Source organism: Pezoporus occidentalis, unplaced genomic scaffold (assembly GCF_034315485.1).
Source record: "Pezoporus occidentalis ecotype Australia unplaced genomic scaffold, CSIRO_AGI_Poc_V1 ctg198, whole genome shotgun sequence".
Lineage (NCBI taxonomy): Eukaryota > Metazoa > Chordata > Aves > Psittaciformes > Psittacidae > Pezoporus > Pezoporus occidentalis.
Genome location: NW_026913833.1, coordinates 1,012,599 through 1,032,550, shown reverse-complemented (window position 1 = coordinate 1,032,550; position 19,952 = coordinate 1,012,599). Strand labels below are relative to the sequence as shown.

Genomic DNA, 19,952 nt, shown 5'->3' with positions numbered 1-19,952 from the left:
TCTTGTGGTACAGCTGATCTTGCTGTGAGCTGAATGCAGGGGAGAGGCGATGTCTCCAGCATGACCTCAGCTCTGCTCTATGTGGCACCCTTGCAAAGGGGTTTCCCCCACTTAAATGGTGGAAATAAGGTAGCAGAAAGGATAGGTTTGTTAGATTTCCCTTAGCCAAAAGGTGCAGATCCTCATCTCTTCTCCAGGGAACGTCCTGCTCATTTTTGTTGGACCCACTGTTGAAGACCCTGTCGGCATGTAAATGGTGGCTTTGCTTTGCTTGAGAAGTCACTCAACTGCAGAGTCACTTCTCTTTGCCTGTTCACTAAAGTGACTGCAGTGTTGCAGGGGAGGCTGTGTCACAGTGCTGGCCTGCCACAGCTTTTGCTTCTGCTATTTATTTTCCAGAAGAAAACAATGGATATAGTGGATAAAGGAGCAAGAACATAAGCATCAGCATTGAATTAAATGAACAAGGAGCAATGGTGGTTTTTTACTGTGCTCGTGTCATTTAAGTTGGGTACAATCATAGAATCAAGTGGAATTCATAGGATCACAGAATGGTTTGGGTTGGAAGGGACCTTAAAGCTCATCCAGCTCCAACCCCTACCATGGGCAGCGACCCCTTCCACTAGAGCAGCTTGCTCCAAGCCCCTGTGTCCAACCTGGCCTCGAACACTGCCAGGGATGGGGCAGCCACAGCTTCTCTGGGCACCCTGTGCCAGTGCCTCAACACCCTCACAGGGAAGAGCTTCTGCCTAAGAGCTCATCTCAGTCTCCCCTCTGGCAGCTTAAAGCCATTCCCCTTGGCCTGTCCCTACAGGCCCTTGTCCCAAGCCCCTCTCCAGCTTTCCTGCAGCCCCTTTAGGCACTGGAGCTGCTCTAAGGTCTCCCCTTCAGGAGCCTTCTCTTCTCCAGGCTGACCCAGCCCAGCTTCCCCAGCCTTCAGTAACATAACATGGCAGAGTCTGGAAGAGCAACACTAGAGCTGAAGCATGCTCCAGATAATTCCATAAGACCAGGAATCACAGCTGGTAATATAAACAGCGCAATCCTGATGCCTATATCCTGCCAGCCTCCTAGGAGGTCAAAGCATCCCACCTCCAGCAGTAAGCCCTGGCCTCCAATTCCCACCCTCCTGCAGCCTAATCCTCAAGCAAATCTTCCTTTCCTCCTTGCTGAACAGAACACCACATGCTCTGGGAATGGGGATGAAGGGACTGAATTCCTTGCAGAAGAACAGAGCATCTTTAGCTGCAGACACACTCCAGAGCAAGGTGCAGGCCCTGCACATCTGAGAAAGCAGGGCCACCCATTCCCTATGCCCTGAATCACCTCCAAATGCTGTGCATGTTTTTCTTAATCAAACTGCAATTATTTAAGAGCATTTTCCATCCCTCTCCCCTTGTGACTCGTTCTGAACAACGCCAGCAGCAGCAGCTGCTCAGTCTTACCTTACTTCAAAACCAAACCCCAAACAAACAAGAAAGCCCACGCCAACAACCCCAGCATCCAGCAGTTCATTCCAGCAAGAGTTTGCAGAGGAAGTGTGAAATCTCAGACCTGCTTCATATCATAGTTTTGCATCTACTTCAGCAACAACCAGATTTCACCTCTCTCAGCCTTCCAGCTGTGCAATGTGTGCATAACATGGGTATTGGTCCAGATTCCACATGCTTCAAAAGGAAGATTTATAAGGTAAAATGCCATGTAAGCCAGCAAAGAGAAAACAGACTTCTTATTTGCTCATTTTAATACTGACTTGAAGGAATTACAGTTTTTCCCCAAAAGCAGCTGTGGGCAAAGAACAAACTGCAGATTATCTGGGAAGAAACAAAGGCTTCCACCACTGGGCCCTGCAGTCAGGTTCCTTCTTATCTCCTGAGCATAGAACATGACAGTTCTCCCCAGTTAACAGCAGAGAGAAATTACAATTAGAAAGCAGAAATCTGGATTAAATCATTTCCCAGATTAAACATGTTGTAATGAAATCAAGGAGAAAAGGCAGTAACTATAGAAGGCCTGAGCCAATTCAGCCTGCAAAGAGTAGCTGAATCCCTCCTCCAGCCCTGTGGTAAATGGGGTATCTAGTCAGTAGGACATGGCTACCAGCCCAGGTCCCTCGGTAACATCAGCTGCAGAGACCTCAGTCATGCTATGGGCTATCACACTGAAGATGCAGTTTGAATTTTTGTTGTTATTACTCCTTTTTAATCATAACACACAGAGCATTCGACACCTACCACCTCAAGTTCATTCCCTGGAAAACATGTGCTTTCTGATTGCATGCTTATAGATTCTTACCCTTGGACATGAAGAGACAATAACCCAAATACTATCCCATCGATGCTTCCTGATTAATTAATATTAGCAAGGGAGAAAACCTTAGCTAACACTGTTATAATTACAAGACAAAAAGCAATGCCTCAGCGTTACCAGCCCACCAGAAACAGAGCCACCATGTTAAAGCAACACTCTGCTAACCTCCTGGAGGAGCTCGAACAATGGCTGCATTGTTCCGCAGCCTCATCTCTGCTGAAGGCCACCCACATCTCCCCTACTCCAGGGAGAAGTCAGCTCAATAGACATCCAGTCAGAGGAGAAAGCATCTTTACAAGGCTTGTTCATTTTTCTTGGACAAGAACAGAGTTCAGCCTTTGCTTTCAAGCCAAGTCCCTGAAAGGAAGCAAATGAGTTCGAAGCTCCTGAAGATGGACATGCCTCCAACACTCAGGCATTTTGTATCACACAAGATTGATTTCCTCCAACTACACGAGGCCTCGGGTGAAAACGATCCTTCACAGCCCCATGGCTGGGAGCCAGCATGAGACTGAAGCACAAAGAGCGCATCGTGCTTGCCTCAAGATGTCAGGGCCTTTTGATAAATTAAAATTCATTTTGGTACATGAAAAATTCCTGGGATCTTTTGTTCCTGCTAACATGTGTGGTAAGACTGCAAATTGAAATGAACTGCACCAAAAAAAAAAAACAAATAAAAAATGAGTCAGTCCTTCCAAAAATTATGGTTTAAAATGTTCTACTACTTTCTACTACAGTAAGAAAGGAAACCTAAATGCCATCAACCCTAAAAGTGCTGGAGAAATGGAAGGGGAAAACAGCAGGAATGAACTCGTGCGCCATGCCAGATGAAGTCCAAAAAGCTCTGTCCAAAATCAGCTGTGGCTCTGGGTGCACAGCACCCCATACCTGCCACGAGCAGGGGGGATGATGCTGTGAAGGCCAGAGGAGATCCCGCACTGCAGAGGCACATCCTATGGGGTTTTAAAGAGTTTTCAGGATTTACCCACAGACCAGAAGAGGTTCTGGAAATAAAATTTGCCAGATGTCCCAATATAAATCAGGATTTTTAATATTTCTCCTGATGTCCCATTAACCTCCTCACTATTTCCATACATGTCATCTGGCAGCCTTCTCGGGATGTCCAGTAAAACCAGGAGACACATGTTAGTGGCAGAGAATGAGGGAGAAGCCCTCGTAAGCCTGAATTCAACTCCTTCAGTCTGCCAAGCCTGGAACAGGGCAAGGAGAACATAAAGGAAAACAGCTTGGAGGTAAAATAAGCACTGAGAGAGTGAATGAAGCCCAGATGGATGAGGTAGCCCAAATTCTGCACACTGATCCAGGAGAGAAGGATAGCGCAGGCTGTGCAGCTTGTCCTGGGGAGGGACAGCGAGGGACACAACAAAAAGGATGTGTTTTTATCATGCTTACTTCAAGATAAACTTTCTGTAGCCTAAAATAACCGCTCCTGTTGACATGGATTCAAATTCAGACACTGATACAGCCTTGTCATGGGTGTAGGGCCACACTTCATACTAAACACTTCACAGCAGGGAATGCTACACAGCTGCAATGGTTAGCAGCACAAAAGCCGAACTTCTACACTACAGCAGAGGCACACAAGAACTGCTTGGGGCCAGCTGCACACAAATACAAGCTACATTTTCCTTATATAAAACAAGAATATCTGCCACCAGCGCTTGTCCCTCAGAAGAAAGCTTTTTCCTTTTTATTAATGAGAGTATTTACAACAGCTATCAGGGAAACTTAATCAGTCCTTTGGAAGTATTTAGGTATGAGGAGGTGCATAGAGTCACTGCTCTCCCCATTCCACAGCAGAAATGAGATATTTCTTGAGAGCTGAAAGGGATATAGTTTATCATGTCCACTTAACCCTTTGGGGACGTTCTGCTTCAGCAAGTCTTTTCAATGGGGTTAGCAGATCAACAGGGCTCTGAATTCTTCAGGAGCTGGTTTCCCCCTGCCTCTTTTCAACAATCTCTTACCAGACAGTCTTTCAACACAGGGTCTCCATCCTTATGAGTTTCAAAAAGACTCCAACTGAGGGATCACAGAAAGTCAGGACAAGGCAGTTTTGTTCCTGCCAAGTATTTGAGCTGAGATACCCCCTGCTCACCGTGTCAATCAGCTGTCTGGGCTGGGTCAAGAGTTACTGGTAGATCCAGATGCAATATACATTTTTACAGAGGGGCTGTCATCTCACCCTGTTCACAGAGGCAAATGCTCCTGTGCCTTCATGTTGTGCTCAGTGGTCCATATCCAGGCACAGATGTACAAAATTCTTGCAATATATACATTTAGCAATCCAGCCAACAGTGTATTTCCAGGATAGAGGCAATTCATCCTCATCTCTGTATGCACGGAAAATTTATGGCAAATCTTCATGTGCTTTTGTTTAAGATAAAAACACATTCAAAAGCAAAATGCATACCGATAAAAAATAAGAAAGGGAAACATCACAAAGGAAAATGAACTTGGGGCTTCATTACCATCAAAGTCTTTGCTGTCTTCTATTGGGATGTTCATGTAAAATACTTGAACTAGTGACCAGCAGCGCTCAGACTGCTGTGAGAAGCTGACAGGAGAAATCAGATCCTCTGCCCTCGCCCTTTACACAGAGCTCCACAGTATGATAGGTGCTTTAAAGAGAGATAAAAATGACATTCACCTTAATCAAACTTTGAGCTTCACTTCTAAAGAAAACCAAGATAAGATTAACTCAGGAGCATTATCTCAGCACACAAGCGTAAGTGCGCTCTATTTATTTACAGCCTCTATTCTGAAGCATATTGAATGTTCTCAGTTGTAAACAGCAAAGCTCCTTCCCCACAAACAGTCTGCTTAAAGCAGACTAGCACTGTTACATTCATTTTTTCAAGACCAAATGCCGTGCAGTCAGCGTTGGAAGGACGGAGCTTCCAAGCAAGTCTTTTAATGCCAAGCACTACAGAAAGCTGGCATCAGAAGTAAACGGAAACCAGAGTTTGGTGCGATGTTCAGATCCTTGACTTCCCTGCTCTGAATAGAGCAGAAAACTTCCATTAGTTCCCTGCTGCTTCAGCCAGGCCAGGTCAATCCCCCACCGCCCAGCCAGGAGACTTCTCCAGTGGCATCACCATTAACCCTCTTCATGCTGCTCAAGTGAGCTGCCACAGACAAAACACACTGCTTGGTGCCAAGAAGAGCTGCCAAGAGGTAACGCTGCTTTCCAAGATGAAGTTCCAAACTCTGTAACATGTACAGGCCAGTTCTCTTAAACTATGGGATAATCTGCACATTCCCAGTCCCGTGGCCAGAAAGCAGGACATTATCTGGCAGCACCTGCAACTACATGAACTGCAGAGAGCATGAAATCTGTGCCATGGGGAAAGAGGAGCAGGATTTCTTTTCTGTGTTGACAGAATAAGAGCAGCTTAGAAGTAGCAGGAAATCATCCATTGGGTTTTGACTGCAGAACAGGACATGTAAAACACAAAGTGCTCAGAACAGGAACAGTTAACCAAAGCACATGTAAAAACTGCTTCAAGCACACCCTGTGGAGGAATGGGGTGTTTGTGCTGCATGTTCAGTACTGCACAGCTGACTGAAAAATGTAACATGCAGCATTTGATGAACACTAACTCATGTCTATGGTGCTATTTTACTGTAGCAGCCACTGGGGCTTGGAGCAACCTTCTCTAGTGGAAGGCGTCCCTGCCCATGGCAGAGGTTGGAACTGCATGAGCTTTAATGTCCCTTCCAACCCAGTCTGCGATGATTCTATGATTTTTTGCTATTTCATACCTAAAAGCACCAGACTGGCAGAACCAAGAAGCAGTGAAGTAGGAGCTGATGGTACTGGGAATCCAGAGGTTCCCATGGGCCTTATATTCTTCCACCATGCCAGAAGTATTTCATGGCTTTAAATGTTTTGACAATGAAACACTGCATGGAGCATGTTATAAGGGGTTGTAAGTAGAGAACTGGGTGGAGAACGACAGCGATGGAGATGCTGGGAGCCTGTATGGCTGTAAGATTCAGTATCTCACATGACACTGTGACTCTGATACCAGTGTGACCAGTAGCTTCTATCATGCCACTAGAAATACACAGGCCCTGAGGCTTCTGCCACCCTCCAGGCGCCCTGTGAGTGGCCTGGAGGTGACAGGACCTGTCTGAGCAAGGAGAGCTCAAGGTTTGAGTCTTGGATGATGATCTCTTTGTCTGGTGTTACCCCAGACAAAGTTATTTAGCCTATGTCTCCATTTCCTAACTGTACAATGGGAATAGCGGGTTTTGCCTGTCCCAGGAAAAGAATCTAATGAATCATGTCAAAGACACAAGGCTTTGGGGTATTTACAGTGATAAGAACTGCATAAGTACCTGAGGACAGGAAAAAACTGTATCTTAGCCAAAAATCAATATAGGAATCACTTCACAGTGCTTTGAAAAGCAGCACAGGTTCACTTCAGAATAGCATTTAATACAACGGATTATTACTAACCCTCTTCATCCCTCCTTGTACTGTCAGCAAACAAATACCTGCACAGAAAGAGAACAGCCTCTAAACACTTCCTTTCTAGGCTGAAGCTCTGAACCACCCCTCGCTTGAGTCAAACTTTGGCATCCCAGTGCATGGATGCATGCTCCATGCAGGGATTTTGCCTCCCTGAAGCAAAATGCCAGGCCGGGTTATGTGTATCCAAGGAGGATGCTCCCTGGAGGGAGAGAAGAAATGAGTCTGCTGTGCCCAGTTAAAATCCTTTCTTTCTCTCCTTTATACTCAGTTAAGACAACACTCTGAGCACATGTTTAATGCCCAAATGTGTCTTTCCAATGGAAAAAATACATTTAGAGAGGCTTAAATGTCTGTGGGAAAGAATTTGCCTTCAGGAGAGGATCCAAACTGGTGGCCACAGATCTGCCCTGCGGATTTTGGGCACGGCAAGAAGAAGAGTTCAGGCTGTCTCCGTTTTTGTGCAGCTGCAGCATGCTGTGCACTGACTGAAGAAGTGCCTTCCCACTTACCACAGAAAGAAGGAGTGAAGTGTCAACGGCGCCAAAGCTCAGAGGATGACAAAGAAAGCACCAGAACCCAAAAAAATCAGTTGCTATTTTTCCAAGCAATTCTAGCAATGCAAATACGGGTTTATAGATTGAAGTCACTTTTGTTCAAGGAAATAAAAGTGCCTTCATACTAAAGACTTCTATAAAAACACTTCAACAAAAGCTGATTTCAAAGAGGAAAAGCTTTAAATACCTAAGAAATGGGTTTTTCTGCCAACAAACTGAGCAGCAGGAGAGCAGCCACGTGCCAGCACCAGGGAGTCACATATCTGTGAAGAACTTGCTCCATTGTTTCAGCAACTGATTTGCTGAGATAAAACAACTGAGGAAGGCAACAACCCTGCAACTTCCCTCCTCCCGTGTGGTAGCTGCATCAAGGCACAGGCATACAACCAACCATTATTCTATTAACTACATATGGCAGGGAAATGAGGGAGGCAAAACACAATATGCCACAGCTCTTCCCCACAGAGACTTAGCACTATCAGGGGATCATAGTACGTTACTTAAATTTGTGACACTAAAAATACCATAGTTTCTTTGGAATTTAACGACTAACAGCAGTTAATAGAAATCATAGAATCCCAGCCTGGTTTGGGTTGGAAGGGACCTTAAAGCTCCTCCAGCTCCAACCCCTGCCATGGGCAGGGACGCCTTCCACTAGAGCAGCTTGCTCCAAGCCCCTGTGTCAAACCTGGCCTTGAACACTGCCAGGGATGGGGCAGCCGCAGCTTCTCTGGGCACCCTGTGCCAGTGCCTCAGCACCCTCACAGGGAAGAGCTTCTTCTGTATATCTAACCTGAACTCTCCCTGTCCTGTCAGTACAGTCCCTGAGGAAGAGTCCCTGTAGCCCCTTCAGGCACTGGAGCTGCTCTCAGGTCTCCCCTTCAGGAGCCTTCTCTTCTCCAGGCTGACCCAGCCCAGCTCTCTCAGCCTGGCTCCAGAGCAGAGCTGCTCCAGCCCTCGCAGCATCTCCGTGGCCTCCTCTGGACTCGCTCCAACAGCTCCACATCCCAGGCCCAGATACATGATCTGAGGTAACAAACCTAAGAATGTATCTTAGTTCCTTCCTGTGACCTGAACATGGTATGCATTTTCTGCAGACCTTTTTCCCCTCAGTGACACAAACAAGCAAGCAGCTGATATTAATTGTATTTGCATTACACATTATCAACCAAATCTACATTTAGGGTTCTTTCAAGCCCACCATTAAGGGTCATGTTACGGGGACTTTGCATTAAGGTAACAAACAGAAAAAAAAAAAACAAAATATCTTGCATCTTTAATATTCATGAAACAGATGCTGGTTAAAAATATAGAATCATAGAACAGTTTGTGTTAAAGGACCTTAAGATCATCCAATTCCAACCTCCTGCCATGTTTTACAGGAGGGGAAAAAAGCAACTTTCCCACCTCAAAAGGGGAAATCTCTGTTAACCTCATATTAAAAAACTACTCTCTAAGGCAGCACTTAGAGGCAGCAGCCTGAGATAATTAAAGAATGACAGCAAATAGGTCCCACCACTCACCCCTTCCTCCAGCCTAGGAAACCTGAAAGTCTGCAGAGACATTTAAACCTGAGATGACAGAAACAGAAGCGACATCTTCACTCACCAGAGGTCTGATCCAGAGCGAGCTGAAAGGCTCTCATTGACTTCCCAAGGTGCTGGAAGTACACCCAATCCACTGCCAAGGAGGACTTGCTGCCAGAAACACATTCCCAGGTAGCTCTGCCTAGTCCAACTTAAACATCTCGAGCAATGTAGCTCCATCCCCTCCCTCTTGAGATTATTCAGTCCAACAGATTTTACTCTTAGGAAACTGCTTCTGAAATGTAGCTGAGGATTCCTTGTCTGCATTTCCCTCTTCCTGCTTACAGCCATCTCTTCCTTTGCATTGCTCTAAATAATACCCCTTTCCCTGCCAGTAACATAAATCATATGTATGTACGGGCACACAAAAGATCATCCCTCTTAACTTCAACATGTTTTCATTTTCCTCAAATAAAAACAAACCACAGAATTGATTTTGATGTTTCTCCTCTAAGATTTCACCCTCATTTGTTGAGAGCTGTTCTAGTATTAACTTTCACACAGCTGTACATAATGTTATAGGTGTGCTCCCATGACAGCTGTAGAGAAAACCCCACTAACCTCACTGATACTCTGTATACAGGTTCCTTTCAGCCAGACATCAGAAATCAGGTTTGGGTGTGGGTTTTATGAACAAGTATATATTTACTGTCATATATTATGTATATATTACATTATATATTCTTTCCTTTGTGACAATACCATGCAAAGTACCCCAGCAAAAGCTAAAGCTAAATACTCAGGAGAACTGCAGCTGGTCAGACTCCACTCCTGCTTTACAAGTTCATGTTGCCTCCATGGGACACAGCATGAGAATGAACTATAATTAAGCAGTATTTGAAAAACTGGATACATTAGAGAGCAATAATAAAAGGGAAAGAAAAACCTAAAAGAATTTAGCAGTGGAGCTATATACACTGTAGAGGAGCTGGTTCCTGCACTAGGAAGCTGTGGCTTGCCCCATCTCTGGCAGTGTTCAAGGCCAGGTTGGACACAGGGGCTTGAAGCAAGCTGCTCTAGTGGAAGGTGTCCCTGCCTGTGGCAGGGGTTGGAGCTGGGTGATCTTAAGGTCCTTTCCAACACAAACCATTCTAGAATTCTATATGCAGAAGAAAGGGAAACATTTAGAAGTAGAAAAACCCAAACACCTCTGCAATGCTCCTCCATGTAGCATCTATATAGCTGTACACAGACATTCAAATAAACAATCTGTAAGTTCCACATTAACAGTCCCCGTGTTCATGAGCAGTTTGGGCAGGAGATGAGGCTGCAGCTGAGAACCAGGAGAGGTTAAAATGCAGCTCTGTTCAGGCAAGTTCCTCTGGATGTTCCTTCCTCCCTGCCTTATTACCTTGGCCATGAGCAGTGGCCTACAGAAAATGTCTTTGCATCATGTGCAGCTTAACAAGGCCTTGAGGAACTACCCGAAGAAAACCAGCAAAACCCACTGAGAGAAGGAGAGCACATGTGTGTAATATAACAGGATGGAAAACAGACCGACTCCAAGCAAGAGGTTGGACTGGGTGACCCCAAGTCCCTTTGAGCAGCATTACAAGGATTCCATCAAAATCAGACATTCTGCATCCTGGGAAATAGAATCACTGAATGGTTTGGGTTAGAAGGGACCTAAAAGCATGATTCTGACACCATTACACCAAACTTCTTACCTGCAAGCTAATAACTATGAAAGGGCCAAGTGTGATCCTTACAGAACAGGGAGCAGCAGCAGACTTCACAAAGTGGGTGATGTGAGATGGAACTTACTGTGGCAAAACAACATGTTCGAAGGAAGAAAAGCTAAACATAGCACTGAGGCTCATGAGAATACAGCTCAGCCAATTTGAATAAAAAATGGAGTATTAAAAAAGGGGGGCACAGTGTGTGTATGTGTGTGTTTTGAGGGGAAGGAGGAAGGAGAAAGGGGAAAGCAATACTTGTTATTTGAGCAGGGCATGCCTTTTTTTCTTGGCAATCTTTACCTTCTCTTTTCAACAGACACATCCTTTGGGGCCTAAATTGTGAGTTAGACACATGTACACAGAGAAACGGGCCTCTGTTTTCTGTATAATGACAGACTACTTATTTTCCAGCACAGACAACCCCTCATATCTGGTATTTAACTTACATGTAAACTAGTCCCAGCAGAGCTTCCCCTTTTAATGGCTCACACAACTCTGGAAAATGGTTTTTTTTCTTCTGCTCTTGGACTAGACTCATCTCTGATGTATTAACTGAAGCCGACAGCGAACCCAAGTCTATGCAGTTTTGTGGGCTGGTGTCGAGTGATCAGGCTTCTTGGCAGACTTGAACTACTTGGGAAGTCAGAAGTGAATCAAAGACTATTACACAGACACAGAAAAAAAACCATGAGAGATTCTGACATACTCAATCCCTTCAAAATGGTTGATGTTTTGCTGTTCTCAAGTGACTCATGTGATTAATAAAGTAGATGGATTTGTCATCTCCTTGGACAGGACTAAAAATGTGCTTTGCTATGAGGAAAGACTACGAGGCTTTTGGTCTGGAGAAGCACCCCAGGTGAATACCACCCACAGCACCACTGTCCTCCCCCAGCATGCAGGAGATGTGCAGCGCAGAAGCACCCTTCCTTTTAGAAGTCATCTCAGGATAAAGGGCAAAGAGGGTTTCAGGATCAGTCGCTGTATTTGAGGTCTAAATAATGTTTATTTTCTGTGAGCTTTCATATAAAATATACACTCCATCAAATCTTAGATGAGAAACAATTGAGGTATGGTACTATTATTGCATTTATTACTGTGTCTATTTGGAAAGGCCTGAAGAAATATTAGATAGAAGGAAGAAGCTCTTCCCGGTGAGGGTGGTGAGGCGCAGTGGTAAATGCCCCATCCCTGGCAGTGTTCAAGGCCAGGCTGGACAGACCTTTGGGTAACATGGTCTAGGGTGAAGCACCCCTGCCCATGGCAGGGGGTTGGAACTGGATGATCATAAGGTCCTTTCCAATCCAAACCAGTCTGTGACTCTATGAAATAGGTGAGTGAAGTTGTCACAAAGACTGAATGGAGCCTTGCTAAGCTAGTTTCTCTAGGGTCTCTTTATAGGGTAAACATAGGTACCAGGGTAAAATAGATGCTGCAGAGTCCTCCTACCATCTCCCTCCCCCAACCCAGTCCTAACAGATGTAAACCTAATCTCTCGTGAAGACCTCCAGAAACAGAGATTTCACAGCTTCCCAAGACTGTGAAGGGCTTTATTCTCTTTACCCTGGGGAGTTCTCTCCTCATATCTAAATTAAATCTGTTGTGTTGTAAACTAAGCCAAATATCTTTTGTCCCAGCAATCACTGCCACTGGGGATAAGCTCAGCTCTTCCTCCCAGGAACAGCTCATGTAGCACCAACTCATAATATGTGCCTTCTTTTTTCCTTGCTGGTGATGCAAGCTCCATTCATTCTCCCTCATGGGTCATGTTTTCTTAGCTCCACGACAATTCTTGCTGTTCTCAGTGGACTTTCTCCAGCTGATCCGTACCTTTTCCAAGATACGCTTCCCAAAACTAGGCACAGCATTCATCCCATTGAGGTCTTGTCCATGCTGAGCAGAGGGACAGACAGCTTCTTGTACCCTGCTGGTTCTATTGCTGTTGATACAGCCAAACACAATGTTTGCCTTCTCTTCACAGTACGCCACTGTTGACTCTGCTCAGTTGCTGTTCCATGGAAAGCTCCCAAACCATTTTAGAAGAACTTTAACTTAATCACATTCCTATTCTGCAACTTACATAGGTGACTACCCCTCTAGAAGCTTAATACATTGCACTTATTCCACCTCATCGTATTTCTTCTATTTATCCAGTTTAGCAAGATCATTCTTAAAACCAACACCCTCACCACCCCTCCACCTGAGCGTTCTCCATTCCCCAGTGTCGTGGTTTAAACCCAGTCAGGTAACTCGTTCACTCACTTCCCCCCCTCCTTTCTTGCCCTCCCCCTGCTCCCGGAGGGACGGAGAGGAGAATCGAAAAGAATGCAACTCCCACGGGTTGAGATAAGAACAGTTTAGTAACTAAGGTATAACACAAATCACTACTGCTACCACCAATGATAATAATGATAAAGGAAATAACAAGGGAAGAGAATACAACACCTCAGCATCAGCCGACCGATAACTTGCCCCCCCCAGCCCGACCAAGCTCTGACCGATACCTCCTCCAACCCTGCAGTCTCCCAGCCCTTCCGGCTAACTCCCAGTTACATCCTGGGCATGACGTGCTGTGGTATGGAATACCTCTTTGGTCAGTTTGGGTCAGGTGCCCTGTCACTGCTTCCTCCTGGCTCCCCCTCCTCCCTGGCAGAGCATGAGGCTCACAAAGTCCTTGGCCAAACCAAAATATCCTTGTTATCAGCTCTGTTCCCGAGCTGAAAGTCAAAACACTGCACTGCACCAGCTACCAAGAAGGGGAAAAATGACTGCTACTGCTGAACCCAGGACACCCAGGTTGCTACCAGAAGTACCAAACCACTGGGCTCATGGCTTCCTATTTATTTAGAGGCTCCCATTTTCCCTGCAAACCCTGAGAGCTACCCTGGGCCTGCAAGCACTCCAGTTCTGCCTTTAGGCTGTACTAGTTTCACTAAGACTCAGTGTCTGCAGATGACTTGTAGGAACGGCACAGGAGATGCAACACCAAAGTTTACATGAACTCAAGATTCATCCTCTCTTGTTCTCCACAAGACTCCACAAGCTGCTGGAAGAGGGAAGGAGATTGGTGTGGCAGGATTTGCTCTTGACAAAAGCAGTTTAGCTTGCTATCCATCTGCTTGTTATCTTCCAGATGCTTGCAAATAACTTTTCTGTTGTTAAGCAGATTGATGTAGAATTCCTTAATGCTTCTTTTTTAAACAGGCTTTACATTTGTCTTTTGGGGTTTTTATTCCCCTCCCAGTTTCCCACCCCTACCCCCATTCACACACAGTGTCTCTTAGTCCTGAGGCTGACCAGGACTGAAAAACTTCCTCGGATGTTAAAGAACTGACAGGAGAAACCAGAAAACATCTTTTTATTTAGCCAAGTATTCCCTGTTTTTTCTTATTCTACACTGAGATTACAGTCCTTACAACTCTGTATTCACTGTGTCTGCTGTGCTGGTGGAAGAGCATTTGGTTTCACTCAGCAAGATTTCTCCTGTGCACCCAATCACAATCTCCTGGCTTTCTCTTTTCCTGCTTCTCGCATTATCACTCAGAGCTTTAGTCCTGATCAGCTTCTCTGATTTTGTGGCTGTGTTTAGCCTAAGCTTTTGTACCCACCTCTGGTCATCTCAATCACAGTTTTTAGAAGCCTCCCTCTTGTGTTTCAGGCCTCTCTTTCATTCACACCTGCCATTCCCATAGACTAAGAGGAGGTCCTCACATCAGAATATAAACCCTGCAAGTAACTATAGATTCCTTTAAATATTTTTCCTCTATGAATTTGCTTCCCATAAGATCTTACGATCTTTAGCCTACCAAATCACAGTATTTTTGATATCATCTTTATTTCCTCAGGATTTTGAACTCCGTTATTCAAGAGTGTTAATCAAAACAGTTTTCAAAGTCAAGATAGCAAATTTAAAAGCACTTTGCCATTTTATATATGATAGCTAAAGCTGGAGCATGGCATGATAAATGGGAGTGCTCCTCATAAAAAAAATATATTCAGCATCAAGTTATTCACCATATATATGCCATGGTGGTGGCATATATCAACATCATTCTTACTATGATGCGAGGTTGAGGTGGGGGGGGGAGGTTTAGCAGGGTGTATTAGCGTTAGGTAAGGTATCACTGGTTTGTGTGGCTGACTGGTATTCTTTTAGTCTCCCTTTGCTGCATGAACCTGATTTTTAGCTGTCCAAAGACAGATTTGCTTTTTAGTCCAAATTCACATTTAAAACATTTGATGTCATATTGATTTGAAATGCACAAAGCACCACACAGGACTTGACTCCTGTCAGACTGCAGCACATTGTGACCTCTTCACACTTCTCCCTGATGCTCAGGTGGCACCCTGAACTCAGGGACAGTCACCAGCGGCAGCACAGCAGAGCAAGCCCTTCATTGCAACTGGAGCTAACAAACCAGTGTGAAACACTGTGCAGAACAGAGGATCTCAACCGAGTGTCTTGCAGTTTCAAGAGGGACGTGGAGCTGTTAGAGCGAGGCCAGAGGAGACCACGGAGATGCTGCAAGGGCTGGAGCAGCTCTGCTCTGGAGCCAGACTGGGAGAGCTGGGCTGGGGCAGCCTGGAGAAGAGAAGGCCCCTGAACAGGAGACCTCAGAGCAGCTCCAGTGCCTAAAGGGGCTGCAGGAAACCTGGAGAGGGGCTTTGGACAAGGGCCTGTAGGGACAGGCCAAGGGGAATGGCTTTAAGCTGCCAGAGGGGAGACTGAGATGAGCTCTTAGGCAGAAGCTCTTCCCTGGGAGGGTGCTGAGGCGCTGGCACAGGGTGCCCAGAGAAGCTGTGGCTGCCCCATCCCTGGCACTGCTCAAGGCCAGGTTGGACACAGGGGCTTGGAGCAAGCTGCTCTAGTGGAAGGTGTCCCTGCCCGTGGTAGGGGGCTGGAACTGGATGAGCTTTAAAGTCTCTTCCAACCTAAATCATTCTATGACTCTATGATTCTATGCTTTGGGAGGTACAGGGGTAAGAGACAGTGAATGAGAAGTTTTGGCAAGCCTAAGAATAAGGATTAGCGTATGTAAGATGGATACATATGTACAGCATGAAAGAGCCAAATGTAGGCAAAAAAAAATCGGGGCTTTGATCTTAAAATTGGGGTAAAACAGAGGCATGGAACAGAATATCCCTGGCTTTTTGTCCAAACTTGCTACAGGTTCTCTTTTGGGATCTCTGCTTTACCTGAGCCCCTCTGCATCTATCTAAAGGAAGAAAACACATAACTAACAGCAAGACATGGTGAAAAAGTACATGCTGTTTATAAACAGTTCTGAGATTGCTCGATCAAATCTACTGTAACAAAACTAATAACTTCTGGATACTATCACTGAGAGACAGCTAAGACAAACTGAGTGCACTCTATTTCTTTTAGATGGAACACTGGAAAGATCTGTTTTTTCCTGAAGGCTGCCAAACTGCAATGAGAACCATATTTTCTGCATGAAATCTAACACCCAGAAGAAACTGTAAAGGACCAGAGGGTCTCCTGGCCCTACACAGTTATTACTGCTCTAAGCTCCATAAGCATACAGAAAGAACACTCCAGATTGCCTTTTGGGATGTAAATACAGATAAGTGCATCAAAAATAAAGAAACAAAACTTACAGATCCTATTTAACAAGTTATCACAAAAACTGAAAGCGGTAGAAGTAGATTACTGAAGTACTTCAAGCATGTTTTTACACGCTTTATATGCTTTGGGGTTTAGGTGCATTTTCCTTCAGCTGCACTATTTCATAGGACCCAGTGACAAAAAGAACCTGATCTTCAGACACATGGAATTATTCAGGTATAACGTGTTCTGGTTCAATACATATCAATGGCCTAATCTATATATTATCAGCAGCCAATAATATCATTCATGAAACAATACCAAAGCATGACAGGAGTTCAAAACATGCTTTTTATCCTCCTTCTGCTTTCCATCATAGAGCTTTACCTACTACAGCTTCAGAGAAGCCATAAAAAGTGACTTCAAATATTAACTATAATACATAAATTGTGCACAGCTCTCTATGAGCACCTCCTCTTCCAAACCCAAATCACTGACAAAAAGCAGCTCCTCCAGATCAGAACAGAGTAAATCCAAACAGATTACGCTGAATGCTGCCTCATGTGAGATTTAATAGAGACCACAATAATCCTAAATCTGATGCCCTGCATGACACATGCAACAATTTCCTACACCCAGCAATTCTTGCACACAATCCACTGTGGTTGAGAGTGAATTGTTCAGGATGTCAGCCTCGCTTTAAAGGCTTGCAAGTGATGAAGAGTCTGCCACGTCATTGGGTCATTTGCTTTCAACACAGCTCCTTTCAAAGAGAAAAACTTGAAAAAGAAAATTGGAGTTGGCTCCATTTACTTCAAGACCTACATGTCAGTAAGAGAATTATCTCCCCTGCAAATCACAACCAAATGGAGAATTCTGGGAGCAAGTAGGGCACCAGAAATCATAGAATCACAGAATAGTTTAGGTTGGAAGGAACCTTAAAGCTCAGCCAGTTCCAGCCCCTGCCACAGGCAGGGACACCTTCCACTAGAGCAGCTTGCTCCAAGCCCCTCTGTCCAACCTGGCCTTGAACACTGCCAGGGATGGGGCAGCCACAGCTTCTCTGGGCACCCTGTGCCAGCGCCTCAGCACCCTCACGGGGAAGAGCTTCTGCCTAAGAGCTCATTTCAGTCTCCCCTCGGGCAGGTTAAAGCCATTCCCCTTGGCCTGTCCCTACAGGCCCTTGTCCCAAGCCCCTCTCCAGGTTTCCTGCAGCCCCTTCAGGCACTGGAGCTGCTCTCAGGTCTCCCCTTCAGGAGCCTTCTCTTCTCCAGGCTGCCCCAGCCCAGCTCTCTCAGCCTGGCTCCAGAGCAGAGCTGCTCCAGCCCTCGCAGCATCTCCATGGCCTCCTCTGCACTCGCTCCAACAGCTCCACGTCCCTCTTGTGCTGCTGCCCCAGAGCTGGATCAGGGCTGCAGGGGGGGTCTCCCCAGAGCACAGCAGAGGGGCAGGATCCCCTCCCTGAGCTGCTGCTCACACTCTGGGGGTACAGCCCAGCACATGGGGGGGTTCTAGGCTCAAGCACACATTGCTGGGTCAGGGTTACTGATGCACCAGAAGGTCCACGTGTTCTAATCACTCTCTCATGCAGAGGAAATTCCGTGCCTGCAGCATGGTGCAGCTATAGATAGCCTGCACCAGGCAACCAAGGTAAAGTATGTGTTTTAACACTCATCTGATTCAATTTTGCAGAGTGAAGTCCCAATATTTAAAACAAACACTGAACAAAAATATCTTTTCTGTTTATAAGAGCTTGCTTTCCAAATAATTTCCAAGCCCTTGTCTCTAGAGACAGCATTTTCCAGACAGCTCAAGCTCTGGAAGCTGATGAATCCTTTGGAAATGCACCTGGGTGACTTCAGGACTTTGTCATGTCACTGTGACTATGAGAGGTTCAAACCTTGGCAGCCGTCCTTCCACTGGGACTATGCACGTGGATCCCAAGGGACATAACTGCATCAGGGAACATGTTTATACTCAAAGAGCTAATTTCAGGACCGGACCTCAGCACCTTTTTGTTGTGTTTTAATGGAAAACCACGAAGTGACATTGAGTCTGCAGCAAAGCAGGGATTGTTACAGAACAAGACTAAGTAAGGAAGAAGGAAAGCTGTTCTCTTGCTAGAGAACACCGTATCACCCCCCCTTTCAGCCCTATCTCCCTGGCTGCTTTTATGAAGTTTAACCAAAAAACTGTACTTTGTTATAGCCCAGTCTTAGAGCTGGGATAAACCCAACTGCAATCCCGACTGGGCTGCAGCATGCTAGTGATACCGCGCTCTCCTCTGGCTCCCTGCCAAGGAGTGAACAGTGCCAACATTTGCAGACTTCCAACAGGAAATTAAATAACTGCCCTGTTGGAAATATAAACCCATTTACAGTGGTCAGACTTGCATTTTCCAAAACAATGATATAGTTTGTGCACGTAAAACGCCGGGAAAATTTGTCCGCAGCCTGAGCCAAAGGAATATGAAACAAAACCTTATGAAAAGGTGTTTTACACAGCTCTACAAATTACAGCTTTGTCAGGTGTATTTCCTGACCTAAGGCTGAGGTAGGAACAATTATAAGGGTCTTTAGTGACTAGGCTGTGTGCACACACCCCCACCACACACACACACACACATGGCTGATGACTGAAGGGTAACAGAAGAGCCGCTTATTTTACCATTTTCTATATTATTCTATATTCTTTCATTTTCTTCTTGAGAAGTGTTTTTGGCAGCTTGCATAAAAGTGTCTGCTGGAGACCCGGGAGAGCCTGAGCTTTATTTTTAACTTGTGTGATTTTTAGTCTAATCTTTGCTCCAGCTGCTCCTCCTCCTCCTCACACACTTCAGTATATGTTCTCCCCTGTGAAAAGCAAGGAGTCCTTTCCCTGTGAGGGTGCTGAGGTGCTGGCACAGGGTGCCCAGAGAAGCTGTGCCTGCCCCATCCCTGGCAGTGTTCAAGGCCAGGTTGGACACAGGGGCTTGGAGCAAGCTGCTCTAGTGGGAGGGGTCCCTGCCCATGGCAGGGGTTGGAACTGGATGAGCTTTACAGTCCCTTCCAACCCAAACCAGTCTGTGATATACTGAAGAGAGAAGCAAACTCCTGTCCCCACTGATGTCAATGGAGATTTACCACTGACACCACCACCACTGAGATCTACACTATAGAAGTACTAGAGAAAGGAACCTGTTCCTTACCAGGCATTCGAACACAGCCTGAACTGAGGCATAAATCCTGTCCAGGCCCTGTAGATTCAATACAAGAAAACCAATATTATTCTTCAAGTATTATTCTTTAGCAGATTTGATTCTTATTTTCATTCCTCTTCACCTCCCTGCTTGTGCAGCCTTTCTCCTCTGCCACCTCCTTAAAAGTACTATGGCTATTCCGAGTCAGCAATGACATGGACACACAGCCAGGAGAGGAACAGCAGGTAAGCAGCACAGTAGCCAGGAGCAGAACAGTTCAATAATCAGGAACAGCAGCAGAATTTCCACACCTAAGGAGTCAGAAAGCTGTCCTTCATGTTTCTGCCAATATTAAAATAGTGACAACTGCAGCCTTATTCCCTAATATTATTCCTTTTTAAAGCAATACCACGTACAAATGCAAACCAGCGACACCTCACCTATTTATTAATGGAACCTTCACTACATTCACTGTAAATAGCCTAAAGTTGCAGGTCCAGAACACTTCTCCCCCTCCCCCCAGTAGTGCTACCTTATAGTTTTGCACAGTAAGGCCTTTCATTCAAAGATCTCAACTT

General features: G+C 45.4%; 1 protein-coding gene across 3 annotated transcripts in view; it reads right to left on the bottom strand.

Annotated features, from left to right (window-relative positions):
* The window catches only part of ROR1 (receptor tyrosine kinase like orphan receptor 1), a 177,188-nt gene that overhangs the window by 138,940 nt on the left and 18,296 nt on the right, over nt 1-19,952 (bottom strand). For 2 of the 3 annotated variants that reach the window (XM_062617571.1, XM_062617574.1), the window contains exon 2: nt 19,384-19,431. The exons of the other annotated variant lie outside the window; for it this stretch is intronic. In XM_062617571.1, coding sequence (XP_062473555.1) covers nt 19,384-19,431 — 48 coding nt within the window. The remainder of the gene's footprint in view (nt 1-19,383; nt 19,432-19,952) is intronic. 3 annotated transcript variants of the gene reach the window in all.